Source organism: Hylaeus anthracinus, unplaced genomic scaffold (genome assembly GCF_026225885.1).
Source record: "Hylaeus anthracinus isolate JK02 unplaced genomic scaffold, UHH_iyHylAnth1.0_haploid 11981, whole genome shotgun sequence".
Taxonomy (NCBI): domain Eukaryota; kingdom Metazoa; phylum Arthropoda; class Insecta; order Hymenoptera; family Colletidae; genus Hylaeus; species Hylaeus anthracinus.
The window spans coordinates 4,361,261-4,374,638 of record NW_026534329.1 but is presented as its reverse complement, the minus strand read 5'-3'; the positions used below and the strand labels follow the sequence as shown (position 1 = coordinate 4,374,638).

Sequence of the window (13,378 nt, the reverse complement as noted above, 5' to 3'; positions counted from 1 at the left end):
AGAGTATCGGTTCAGTTTCAGACCAACTTCGATTTCACTGCAACGTTTACACGTTGTAACGTTTGACCAAACTGTTTGGCCAAATAGTTTACTGTATACATGGTGTATCTCTTCGACACTATTTTCTCAGGCGCTGTTGGGTAAGCTTCTTGTCCACCAACAACATATGAATTCTTTTCTTTTATTTCAATCGTGTGTCTTTAAATATATGATATTTCTGCTAAAATATTAGAATTGTAACCATTCGATTGCTATATTGTATACACATCTCATTGCTTGAAACATTGCCAAATAATAGACAGTGTCCTAACAATTCAACACTGCTACTAAAGTTGTATCTATACTTAGAAACTATTCTGTTCTAAAGACGAGTTCAACGACCTACAATTCAAGTGCAATCAATACCACATTTGAATACCTGAATGACCAAATATCTTGAAAAATATTGATTTAGGATAAGAATACTTTAACACTTTTATTCCTGGAATTCATCTCTCTATCGAATTCTGCAAAAAAAGAACAGAGTATTCCATTTAAAAAATCAAAGACTACATTTAAATTTCTAAGGCATCTCCACCCAAACAAAAATCGATTGCATAATGTTCCCCTCGAAACCATGCAATTATTTAACACAATCGTACCATGAAAATTCTTCATAAGTCGCATAATTCGCTAGCTATTCAGGATGAGCGTGTTGCATGATGCCTCGCTCTGTGTATTCTAATCAGTCTCGTCATGCTCGTTAATTATTAATTGATTTCAGAATGCGAAGGATCTAGCTACCAGTTCCAATGTTACCACGAAATGGATTGCGACGATTAAGACGTGAAACGCACCGTTGCATCGAGACGTGCACAGTCGTACGCGCAGCTCTATCCAAGATTATACCATTAATCCTTCGAATTAGCAAGAAATATTACGGGTTTGCTCCGGTGGAGCTTCGACATCGCGGAAATTGAAAATGGAAGGTCGAGGACCGTAACGTTTGTTCGTGACGGATTCAATCAGAGATATCATCCTTGGTCTTCAATTTATCATCTGCAGTACTTGGTACGAGTTTCATAATAAACAAATTATAAATTCAATTTAGGTAGGATAACTGAGATTCAGAGAAAAATAATGTGATAGGGTGTCGAATGAATATTTAACAATTTTTGAGTATCAAAGTTCACAATATGCGAAAGCATTGGACAGGCACAATTTATAGGTACAAATTGAGGACGACATTTACATGTTGCTTTGTCAATGTGGTCAATAAAAAAAAAAGAAAAGTTCAAAATGTGTAAATGTTGCAAGGTACATATGCTTGAAATAGTAGTTTTCCTTTGTAATTTAAATTAAAATTCAGAATATATAATTGTAGCGTGTATTATATATTCTGATGTTTGTTATGCTGATTTTATTAAAATTGGCTTCAGAAGTAGTCTGAAAGAGGAACAGAAAGGACATTGAATTTTTATATTCGAATGTTTATTTATTTTATTACTGAAATACTATCAGTAATTTTACTGTTAATGATACTCATTCTCTTTTTCCCTTTTCAGACAATGACCCTCAAATTTTATTTCAGTATGTATACCATGGAGGTGTAACGAGCCACTGAAATTAACAGAATCCTCGAGTTCACCCTCTCTACTCCCATTTCAAAGCTTTTGCACTGCCTATAAAAGGCATGCAGTGACTACAACGTTGAAAATATTCACCGATCGCTTTTCCTTTTTCTAGATAATGTTTTACATGTCATGCTTTATTTTATCCCCCATGGACGCGTATCGCGCAGTTAGGAGGATCCTCGATTTCGCTAATCAAACCGTTTCTGTATGTACGCTTAGCGGTAGTCATCCGTGGGCGGAGAATTTGTGCCTAATGGAGGGCAACTTTTACGCTAGCAATTAAATTAATTCCCGACGAAGCGGAAACCAGCGACTTCCGCGAGCGGAAATTTCGAGATATTACATTTTATTTCCTCGTCCGCGCGGCGGTCACGGAGGAGACAAACACGGTGTTCACCGGTAATCGCATTATCGACCAGCTTGGACCGTTGCACAGACCAATCCGGCGCATTCGACGGCATCATGGAAGCTAACCTAAAACTCGTTACACACTTCCATCGAACGTACAACTGCCGTCAATTGATTCGGGCTCGTTCGACGTGTAAACACTCGTTTCAGTTTCATTTCACGTGCGCCCAGCCTCGCACGCTCTACCCCTCCGCGAGTATTTCGTCTCGATGATCCACTCAATCCACGCGTGATGTTCGATCGATGGAGAACCGACACTTCGGCCGGAAACCGAATCGTCCGAACGAAAGATTTCGTTACAGTTGCTATCGGTGCGCTGCATGGCCATTTTTTTTTTTCACGTTTCGTACAAAAGGCTCGGAGCACCCTTCTCGTAAAAATTCATGATCGAGTGGGTCGTTTTGAAGATTTTATTTCGAAAACAAGTGGATGAAATTGAAATGAAATGGATGGATAAGTTTCGAAAATGGTAGATGAAGTGGAAATGAGATGTAGGTAAAATAGATAAACAAGTAAATGGATAAATAATTCATTGGGAGAGCAATTATTTGTCTCATCTAAAGATTCCTAACAATTTTCTTTATTTCTTCAGGTTTCAGAAATGATCTAACGAGGCACCTTATAAAAAAGACACTTTTCAAGACCTTCTTAAGTTATACATATTTACTTTGTGACTGCAATAAAGTTTTGCAAAAATAGCTGGTACATTCGGAGATGCAGACCAGTGGTACCATTTCCTTTGAGTCAGCGGTAGACAATAAGGACATTTATTGTGATCAAGCAAGTCCACTCGACACTGTGTAAGCTCGAAAATAGTGCAATGTCCGTCGTAAAACCAAACTTTTACGATCTTTCTTGACATTCTCACAAAACTCTGCCAGTGTGTATAACCGTGTGTATAAACTGGAAAGGAAATGTTTCGGGGCAAATCGCTGTTTGGTCATTTTTCATGCTGAAGGGAAGTAGAATGAGTTTCGAAAGTTTGGTCATTTATTAATGGGTGATGAGACGACACTTGGGCCTGATCAGGCAACACGTGGAGCATGATTAAGACAACACTTGTGGATCGATTGGGTAAATAATTACTTTTTAAGTGCCTTTCATAACTGGCTTCTAAAGGTATTTACGCCATAATGCGTCCTTTGAAATGTTATACAATTTTTTTTTAAAAAATCACACATTCAAGCATATGTATTTTTAATATATATGGCAAAATGAATCATTTTTAGAGTCAAAACAAAAATAAAAATTTCCATGATGCCTTTCCCTCTTTAGCCCCTTTGTGTAAAATAGGGCATTGACTGATCCTTGTCTTTATGCACCGTACAACTGTTACGACATGTACATTTTCTAGAATTTGCGTAATGGTGAAGTTACACGAATCTTTTTATTCATTCAGAAGGTCAGTACCCGTGCCTGAGGGCCGAACCTGACCCCATCCGAAGGTGATGGGTTCGTATAACAACGAACGGGCGCCAAATAACTTGGTTATTTGTACCAGTACTACTGGTGGGGGTTTTCATTCTAACGAACCCACTATAAGTCGACCAAGAAAGGGAATGGAAAGATAAGCCATCTCCATTTTTGCATTTCGTCGAGACAAGTACTCGAAGTCCCCGTAAATCTCTAATCACGAGCAATTGCAAGGGACGTTGCTCTTGGGTTCTATATTACTATATTATTTCTATATTACTGGTGAAGTCTACGGCAGCAACACCAAAGGACGAACCCCAAATGATGACGTTACAGTGCTCATATACTGCAGGTATAAAACGACCCGATGAAATATCGCGTCGTAATTTTTACGTCCTCCGCTGATTATCCGATAACGTCGCGATTTTAACCGTGCAGTTTGTGATTATCATTTACGACTCGGATCGTTAACACGTATTTCACTTTCTTTTTTCACGTAAGCCATTAATTTGATGATCTATTATATTCCACGTGACCTTACCGAGGCAAACAATTTATATTCTCTACGCAGTATATGTAATAAAAATCGTTCATACGTGATAAAATTTTACGTTAACATTAAAGTACGAGACAATTTATGCTTTGAAAAATGGTTTCAATAAATAATTATAAAAGTTACTGAAATATGAATTTATTACAATGAATTTATTTTATTGTTAGAGAGACAGTAATATTATTATCAGTTGTGAAGAACATCCTAATGTAAGAAACTGTAAAATAGATACTAAAAACAAATTATTTGTGGACTATATTATTGAGTTTTTATATATAATACACATTCAACTCATTAATAGGAGATTAAATTGAAGATAGAAGAATATTGATGATGAATATGTGACTGCAGATTCAGACGAAGTTATAAGGGTAAGGACAAAGGGAGGTTCTATGATAATTCATACGCTCATGCCTTGGTATTCAGCCGCCTCCGTCATTACCGTAACTGGTCGTATTACTGCCAGCTGGAATACTTGGATATTCCAGATAATCAGGTGTATACTATGATCCACATATTAATTCCCAACAAGGAAGACATTTCTCAAGATTATAGTGTAATCCTCACAGCCAGAAAAGTCAAATCTTGTTACGAGGATTACCAAAATAATCTCCAATATCTGCCTTAACCAACACAGACACCTGATTTGAATATAGTTTTGAAGAACAAATTAACCCTCTACATACTAACAAGGGACAGAGTAAAATTAAAATATTCGTTTTCTGGCTTTTTGAATTCTACTTGGACCCCTTGAGGCCAATTCACAAAAACCCTCGGACACAGCGAAACTTTTTTAGGATCTAGAATCACCAAAAACAGTTTGGACCAGATTCGAGGTTACGTGACCGCGTCCTCCCCGTGTAAGTGGATGAAAAATAAAGCATTTATTTTAAAAGAAACTTGTCGAAGAAAAATGAGATAACATTCTACTAGAATAATTTTACATTTAATTCTACGAATAATTTAAAAATTATGCCAATATATTCCAAGAAATATAGAGACTGTATCTTAGACCACTGGTGGCACAACCCAATATTAATAACACAATATCCGTAGCGTACTTCATTTTACTTTACTCACACCCGGCCAAATTTTTCTTTTTCTTAGCAGCAGCGACCTCGGTCAACAAAATGCCATTTTAAAGCGTCACAATGCCGCATTTACCGCGCTCCTGTTTCGCCACACTTTTTCCTCTCATCTAAAACAAAATCGAGCGACGTTCACGCTCGATGGAGCGCGATCTCGCGTCATTTACGGGACAATTGTTGGAAAAATAATAATGGAAGGGGTGTGGCCGTCCACTCTTATCGCGACGCGAATAAAACACACGCGATACTTATTCAGCGATGTTTTTCATGTATAAATAAAACACCCGTTGCAATTCTTAATTGCCATCGACTCCAGGGTAACGAGATCACGGTACCTCGCAAAAAAGAGAATTCCATCGGATCCGACACCAGCGATCGTTTCTTTAAAAACATTTCTTTCACGTCGAAAGTTCAACAGACACTGAAAAATCGAGCTGTCGTTCCCTACGGAGTGGTGAACTCTCTTTACCAAGTCCAAGACCGTGGAGACCGAACTTTGGACGAAATTGTTATCCAAATAAATATTTCGAATAACGAAAGAAGGGTGAACGACTTTTTATGTGTTAGTAAGAAAGTGGTTAATGTTTGGTTTTCATCATTTGTTGATTAAAACTATCATTTTAACTACAAAAGAAAAAAAGAGTAAGACACGATCAAATTATGTTTCGAATGAAGATTATATTAGTATTCATAATCGCTTAAAAAGACCAAAACAATCTTTCTTCGTTTTGAAATAATTTCTAACAAAGCGTAGAAAGCATAATTCAGGATATACAGCGACGCAATGAAATCGTAGAAAGCGGATTCGCCGCATAATGTTGCCAATTTCAGCGATATTCTTCCGCAGCCGGGGGTTTAACCGAAGAAAGTACTCCTTGCTGAACTATAGCAACCGCTTCTCCTCTGCGTATCGTATTATCGGCAAAGTGGAGAAGCGGTTGTCTCCAGACGTGCTTCCACTTTCTAGTTGCTTAGAGCTAGATCAGGATTGATTGTAAGATAGTGCTACTTCGAAACGTTTAAGCGATACGATATCCGGGAAGTACTTGCTTAGGAATAAACGACACGTTCGTGCGGTGTATCTCTAATCACAGGAATCTCGGTTACCCAAGTTCAAACGCGAACACAGAAGCTACTGTTCGAAGTGTCTACGAAGGGAACCGTGTGTTTAACGTTTGGATTCTAACGAAGTGTCGTAGGTAGATGGAGAAATAACAAATATTTTAATAACGAAGACAGTGAGATACATTTGCAGACTCGATTTCAAATTATTCATTTAACTCTTTTTTTTACACGGTAGATACGTTACTTAGAAATTGGTATAGAAAAAAAGGATAAAAAAAAAGTTGTATGTATAATTTTGTATATAAAAATCATTTTACCTCTTCGAGGCACACGATTATAAAATAAAAATAAAATTCAAGCTGCTCAAAAGATAGCGTCAACAAGTTACTAACGAGTTTTCACCTGTATGCATTTCTGATTCCACTAATTGTACTTTTTGTTCATGGTATTGCCACATGAATGGAAAGCTTTAAATAAAATAGTAAAACTAAACCAAAGGTAGGGTAGTTTTCAACCCACCTAACTTCAAGGAGTTAAATAGAAAATGCACATTCAATTCCTAGGTCCTTATTAAACAAACTTTCCTATCTTCTACTGTACCCTCATCTACCCCAACAGCCACGCACGAATCAACTATTTCTCAGTTCTCTGTCCACCCACGGAGTTCATTTAAATTCAAGGAGTCACTCATCGCCCGATTTTCATGTAAATAAAGCTCTCATTTCGCGTCTCCTTCAGTCTCCCATATACTGCATATTTTTTTTTCTTTTTTTTTTGGAGAATTCCATGATATATCAAACGTGAACAGCAGAAGAGGCTCGTTTAACATGTCTGACGTCAACGTACACGATAGATCTGGCCGCGATAAGCTCGTCACGTGTGCGAAATATCTGGACGTCGTTTAAACGACGCCCCGAAATAATAGAAACTGCTGTCGACGTTCACTCGGATAATCGAGATTTTCCTATGGGCGCGTTTGGAAACACGACAGCGCCGGGGACGCGCGGTTTCGAATTAATCCAAAAGGCTGCCGAGCACTAAGACAGAGATTCTAGGGTAGGTGCATGTATCAATTAGTGTACCGTGTTGGTGATGTCTGGTGGCTGTGTATTGCTGTTCGTGTCTCGCATGCTGTCGGGGGATATGTGTCGTTGTTCTTGTTTCCCTGTCGATATCGTGGCGGATGTATTGTGAGACTGCTTAGACGTTACCTCGTTCATGCAGGACACTTCTGATAATGGGACGTAGTAGTAGCCCAGGAAACGATCCCATAGGAAACCCTTGGACCAGACCTCGGCCAGGAGGCCCGTGTTCATGTCGTTCGTTTCGCTAGATAACAAACGAAATCGTGGTTAATTCACCTGGAAGCTTGCACGGTTATTTATTACTGACATCGAGTGATAAATTAAGAGTTTTCCAAAGGAGGCATTGAGTTTTGTTTTTTAATACAAAAACACGTTTCGTAATGGGCACTTAATTATTTCTCAAATTTGATTTTTTAATCGCATGTATTCTGACACAAACAGACATAAACATATTGTTGGATGATCTTCTACACCATTTGTTTTTAATTCGAAAACAAAATCCCGAAGGCTTGGAAAACCCTTTATGGGTAACAAGTTAGTTCGAAGTTTCATTATGTTTGTACACACAGTATCTGATCGATATTGTATATAGGTTCTTTGGTGATCTATAATTTTTCGCCATTAAGGATTTTAATAAGCAATTGAACATGAAATTATTATAAATAAAATCATAGCGTGTTTAATAATATGTACTGCTTATGTATAACAACTTTCAAAATTATAAAATAATTTAGAAAATCATGAAACATTGGCGACACGTTTATGTAGAACGTGGATGTGAATAAACATTTGAGCAAATTCTGTAAGTATGGACATGTACACATTAATGGCTACACGTGTGTGTGTGTGTGTGTGTGTCTTGCTTAAATATCTAACTCAGCTTTCCTTCGTATCGCAGGAGTGGTGTGTTAAAAATTCATAAATTTTGTACGGCGAATTCTGCAAATGGAGCACCGACGTCATTAAATTTTTGAAAAATCTCCGAGTCCAGAATTTAGGTTGCGAATTCTGACAGCACATCCTTAGTATTTCCATAACCGACGCTAGCGCTGTAAATACGGTGAAATTGATCGGTACATCCTCGGGATTCTTATTTTTAGGCAGCTATTTCGTCATAGGTTAAATAAATACGATTTAAAAGCGGCCCGTGCACACTTAGAGTCGCGCGTCAAAGGAAAAGTAGGTTAAAGGTTCGCAACTTGGCAACTAAGGATTTAGCGGCGCCAGTAGGGATATTTCCGAGAGCTAAGATCCAAAATTCTCCCATTTTCTGCTACCGCGACTCGCGATTGTCCTCCTTATATATTTTCGACGCTCGATCAATAGCGTGTTCTCCGTCTCGAGCACTTGACGCGGTCGTATTCTTCCTCCGATAAAGAAAACGCTCGAGTGTAATTAAAAATGCAGCCCCGAAATAAAATGAATCATCCTCTGACGAGAAACGAGATGCTGGAAATATGCTAGGGAATCGAGTATCTGCTTTCAGCCGTTCGTCAACCGAAGCAAATAAAAGAAAGAGTTGGGTGTACATTATCGATATGAGATTTCCATGACTTCGATATTTCTTCTTAGCGAATTAATCGTTCTGAATGTAAAGCGTGTTCTTCGGACAAGACCTGGAGGCCTCAGTTAGTGTCAACCACGAAGAGTACGGAACATTTTTCTGGAGATAGCAAGAATTTGCGCTGTAGTTTTAAATTACAATTTATATTACATATTATTAAAAATTAAATTCTTTCGGGAGACGAGATCGATATTGCAATTCCTTCTAAATTGGAGTTTAATGGAATCTTTCCACGATAAAATAAATGATTCAATTAAATAACGAAAGTGATCCAAAAAGCTCTTGACTTTGATTTACACGGTATTCTGGACAGGTATCGATAGTTAAACCGATTTCTCAGCATCCCCAAGATATCTCCGCATGTATCAAGCATGTAATTATACCACGACGTGTAAAAAAGAAAACGGATCCTCTTCGTCGACCGGAAGGGCCGAGAAATCGATAGTCGACGATGAGGGAAAATATCACGAGGCGAGGAAAAAGGATTAAAATGTGAAACATAACTCGCGATTAGCTAATCGCGCTATCGTGAACGCGCTATCCCATTGTGCTGGCTAAGCACCTATTTATACATCAGCCATGGATCGGATTACCTCTTAAGGGGGTTCGATAGTCGATCGCGAAACTCCGGAGGTCCGCGAGCCTTGACGCAAACTCGGTAACGAACGCGGCTAGATAACGCGCACGCTCCGACCGCGACAATTTCTGTCGGCCCTTATCAGTTTTATTCAGCATCGGCCATCGGGTATTACCCAGTTGGATTGAAAGTTTTCGCGAACCGTGGAATCGAGGATGTACCGTGGATCGTGAAACTTCCAATTCGAAATTTAAAATTCGAAATTGAAATGCATTCACCCCCTAACCCCGCCATCTCCCTCCATCTCTAGCTCAATCTCGATTCAGCAAACCAAGTTCTCCATTTTTTTATTGGTTGCTCGTATGGAAAAATTCGTGGAGAACTCTGGAAAGTTTGTTGCGGCCCCCCGTCGCGGAGCGAGAATTTAGATGCAGCGCAGCGGGACAAAAATTATTGACTGGTTTCGGTGAGTGCTGGATATGTGTACAGGTTGAAAGATGAATATGTTTGTTGCGTGCTTTTATACGATACCCATAAACCTTTGACAGCGAAAAATGTGTATATTCGTCCATGGAAAGTATATTATATATTGGAATCCAGTAAGAATTTAAACAAACAAAATGTCACCTTTTGATAAGGTGATATTTACATAGGTATAAAAACTTAAAAGGTAACGATCGAAACTTAAAGTTTAATTACTGAAGATTTTTAGATATTAGAATAAATGTTGTATTATAAGATTATAAGAGAGAGAAATGTTTGTTTGTTACCTCAGTATGCTTATACATTTACTCAGTATGCATATAAAAAGGTTTATGTGGCTTAGGAAAGTTCTTGTACCAAAGCTATCAATAATGATCAAACCATGTGCTGATTACGAGAGCTTAAGAATTTCTTAACGATCCATTTCATGGAATCTTGAATCCCCAATAATTCGATCTGTTATGTCAGAAACGATTCAACGCTTTTCAGTTCTCGTAAAAAATAAAATTGCAAATACCATCTCGATCCATAAATTCGAAAAATCCGCGGGAAACCGATATCCCCAATTGAAAGTTTTCGCATTATACTAACTTCTCGGTTAATCGAGTTCCTATCACACGTGCATTCTGGTTCCAGCTCGGAACCATGGAGAACTTTGCATACGTCGTTTCTGGAATAACAGATTCAATTCTAACGTCAAACGATCTCTTCGAGCCATCCCATGATCGAACTTGCGTGTACTCACAAGAGAAAATCTTGCTCCCAGCATGGATTGGCCCCTTTCACAGCGACTGTCGTTGACTTCACGTTCTGCAGCTTCAGCGTTACGTAGGAGTTGAACTGTTCCGCTGAAAATCGTCGTCGATCGTTCGTGAGTCGGGTTACAGTCGTACGAACTGGCGCCAGCGATTCCTGGCGATCGTTTCGCTCGCACGCGGGCGATCGCGACGGCTGTTCGACATCGATGGATCGCGCAGAGGGATATACGGCGGTACGCGTCTGATCGTAAAAGGAACCTGTCCCATGAAAATGGAAACTTCGATGTTGACAAATACCGTAGCCACGGTCGAGCGCGAGGATCATGGCGAGTTATCGGGACGAAATTTAAATTAATCGAATGATAAATTATCTAAAGACCGAAACAAATTATTTTCGAACAATGGTTACAATCACATTGGTTATGAAAAATTGAATGGAGTCCAATGTATGAAACTACAACTACTAGGTTGTCCCAAAATTTCTTTTGTTTCACTAGTAAGTAATTTATGTGTTATGTTATTGAGTTGTCTGGAAAATTCATGTCGATTTTTGGTGGGTGAAAACAAATAACATGAATACATCCCTTACACATGTATCGAAATTAAAAGTACTCGTAACAAATAGTGACGTTTTTTGTTCATTTTAAAAGTCAAATATTAATTAAGTGAAAACAGAAAAACTTGCCGAATGCAAGTCGCGGAAGAAACTTTTTGGAGAACCCGATACATAATAGAAAAATAAACAAAAATTAATGACGCATTAGAAACAGAAATCCACGAGAATGAGCTCGCAACTGTTCCGAGTAAAAACGGATTATCGCATAGCGTTGTTCCACGGACAATTAAATGTTATTTATGGAAGCATCGAGCATTTTGAAGCCTCCTTCTGCGTATAATTATACAGAAACGAACCACTGGCGTCCGGGAGTGTATTTTCCGATAACCTCTCAGAGCTTGACCTGTCTAACAACCTACGTCGACGGGAAACATTTATAAGCCGACGTCGTCGAATCGATAAGAGACGGGTAACACATACACACATACACACACACACACACACACACACACACACACGAACGTAACATTTCCCGAGGAACCAGCGATCGTTTCTCAATTTACCAAGGATACGGACTGTCTTCCCCGTTTGTGTGCCTAGGAAACGGCGCAGGCGAACCGTAAAGCCTTGTAAGCTTCCACCTACGATGTCCATGCACGCGTATAGTATTATTCTGGCTACAAGCTCTCGATAATTCGGAAAAAAGGTGGACGACGCAGCGTATTTCGAACACCGAGTCGTCACCCTCGACATTCTGCTTGGTGTGCAACGAAATTGTCTTGACAAATAGACGTCGTAGAAAACGTTGCTCGTACCGAAGAAACGAGCAACGGGTCGATGGACAAACGACACACAGGTGGATAATTAACGAAGACGATCATCATACGCCTGGATTGTTCCCCTTCGATTTCTAGATCACAGTAAAATGGTATGCGAACTTCTACCATTGGGGAAGAAATAGTTTTCAAATATGAGTATTCTCAGATAATAATAGAAGTACCTATAATAAATAATGTCGTGTTTGTTTTTAATTTTAAAAATGTATGGAAGCAAGAACGTATCAGTAGATTGTTGACACTGTTGTGATCAAAGTTAGCGAATCGTGTGATGTAAAAATTCTTTTCTTCTTAAAAATCTATAACAAGTGGCTGATTAGCTTCATAATAAAAAAAAAAAAAACATGTTATTTCACTTTACATAGAAATTCTGATACTGAATAATTTATGGGATTGTATCCTGTGCAGCTTGAGTTTCATCTTTCTTTTAAATCGTGTACCTCAAAGAGTTAAATGTGAATTTATTAATATTTCAAGAGATCCAACTCCGGTATCGGAGAAATCCCCCAATTGGTTCACGAAGCGAGACAATTTGCATTATCGACGAATACCTACAGAATGCCAGCAGCCCGTAGGCGAGTTAATGGGCGGTTAGGAAGACTATCGTTTAATCGTACAAATGAAACACTTGTTACAGTCTTATTCCGCCTGAAATCATGCTGCATTTCCATCTGGCACATTGTCGCGAATAAAGAACGCTTCGGTCTGACTCGCGTGATACATTGCCTGTCCTCGCGATTCCTCGAACAATTTCTCATTCACGCGTCCGTAAACTCTTATAATTCAGTCTAGCAAGCATGGAAAAATTTCTTCAATTTTCTTCTAACCGAAACCTTTTGAATCTGTCTGTGTCGCTGGAATAAACACATATCATAAATGACATACGTGTTCGAATATTTCGATAGTAAGAAAATTCTGATAATTTCCAATAAACGACACGTAACATAAACGAAATAATAAAACTAATAGGTACGTTAAAGAAGCTCAAGGTACTTTTTGGAATTGGTCAAACGGAGTACAATAGAGCAATGACCTTGGATTAGTGGCATTTGATATCGATCGCTCCAATTTCGTGGAACCCAATATTAGCGTTATCGAACTGATTAGATCTAATACAGAAATTCCGGTTCGTACAATTGACAGTTCATTGTACGAGCGACACCTGTTTCTATTAAGCGTGAAACGAACGATATGTGGAACGTAGGATCCATTAGAGATCATAATTGTGGAATTATAGGTAAGAAAACGATAAGAAAAATTTAGAAGACATAGAGAACGTTAGACCTAATGTAAGTGGCTTTTAAATCTACGTTTCTACTGTTAAGTCTACGGGTACCAAAATAAAAATGTTAGAGCACGTGAGATTCGATAAACATTAC

At 38.6% G+C, this 13,378-nt stretch overlaps 1 protein-coding gene across 1 annotated transcript in view; it reads right to left on the bottom strand.

Annotated features, from left to right (window-relative positions):
• Positions 1-13,378, bottom strand: part of LOC128885520 (uncharacterized) — a 132,773-nt gene that overhangs the window by 81,403 nt on the left and 37,992 nt on the right. The window contains exons 3-4 of the mRNA XM_054139603.1: positions 10,595-10,697; positions 7,352-7,469 (exon numbers count right to left, since the gene is read on the bottom strand). Of these exons, the coding sequence (XP_053995578.1) occupies positions 7,352-7,469; positions 10,595-10,697 (221 nt within the window). The remainder of the gene's footprint in view (positions 1-7,351; positions 7,470-10,594; positions 10,698-13,378) is intronic.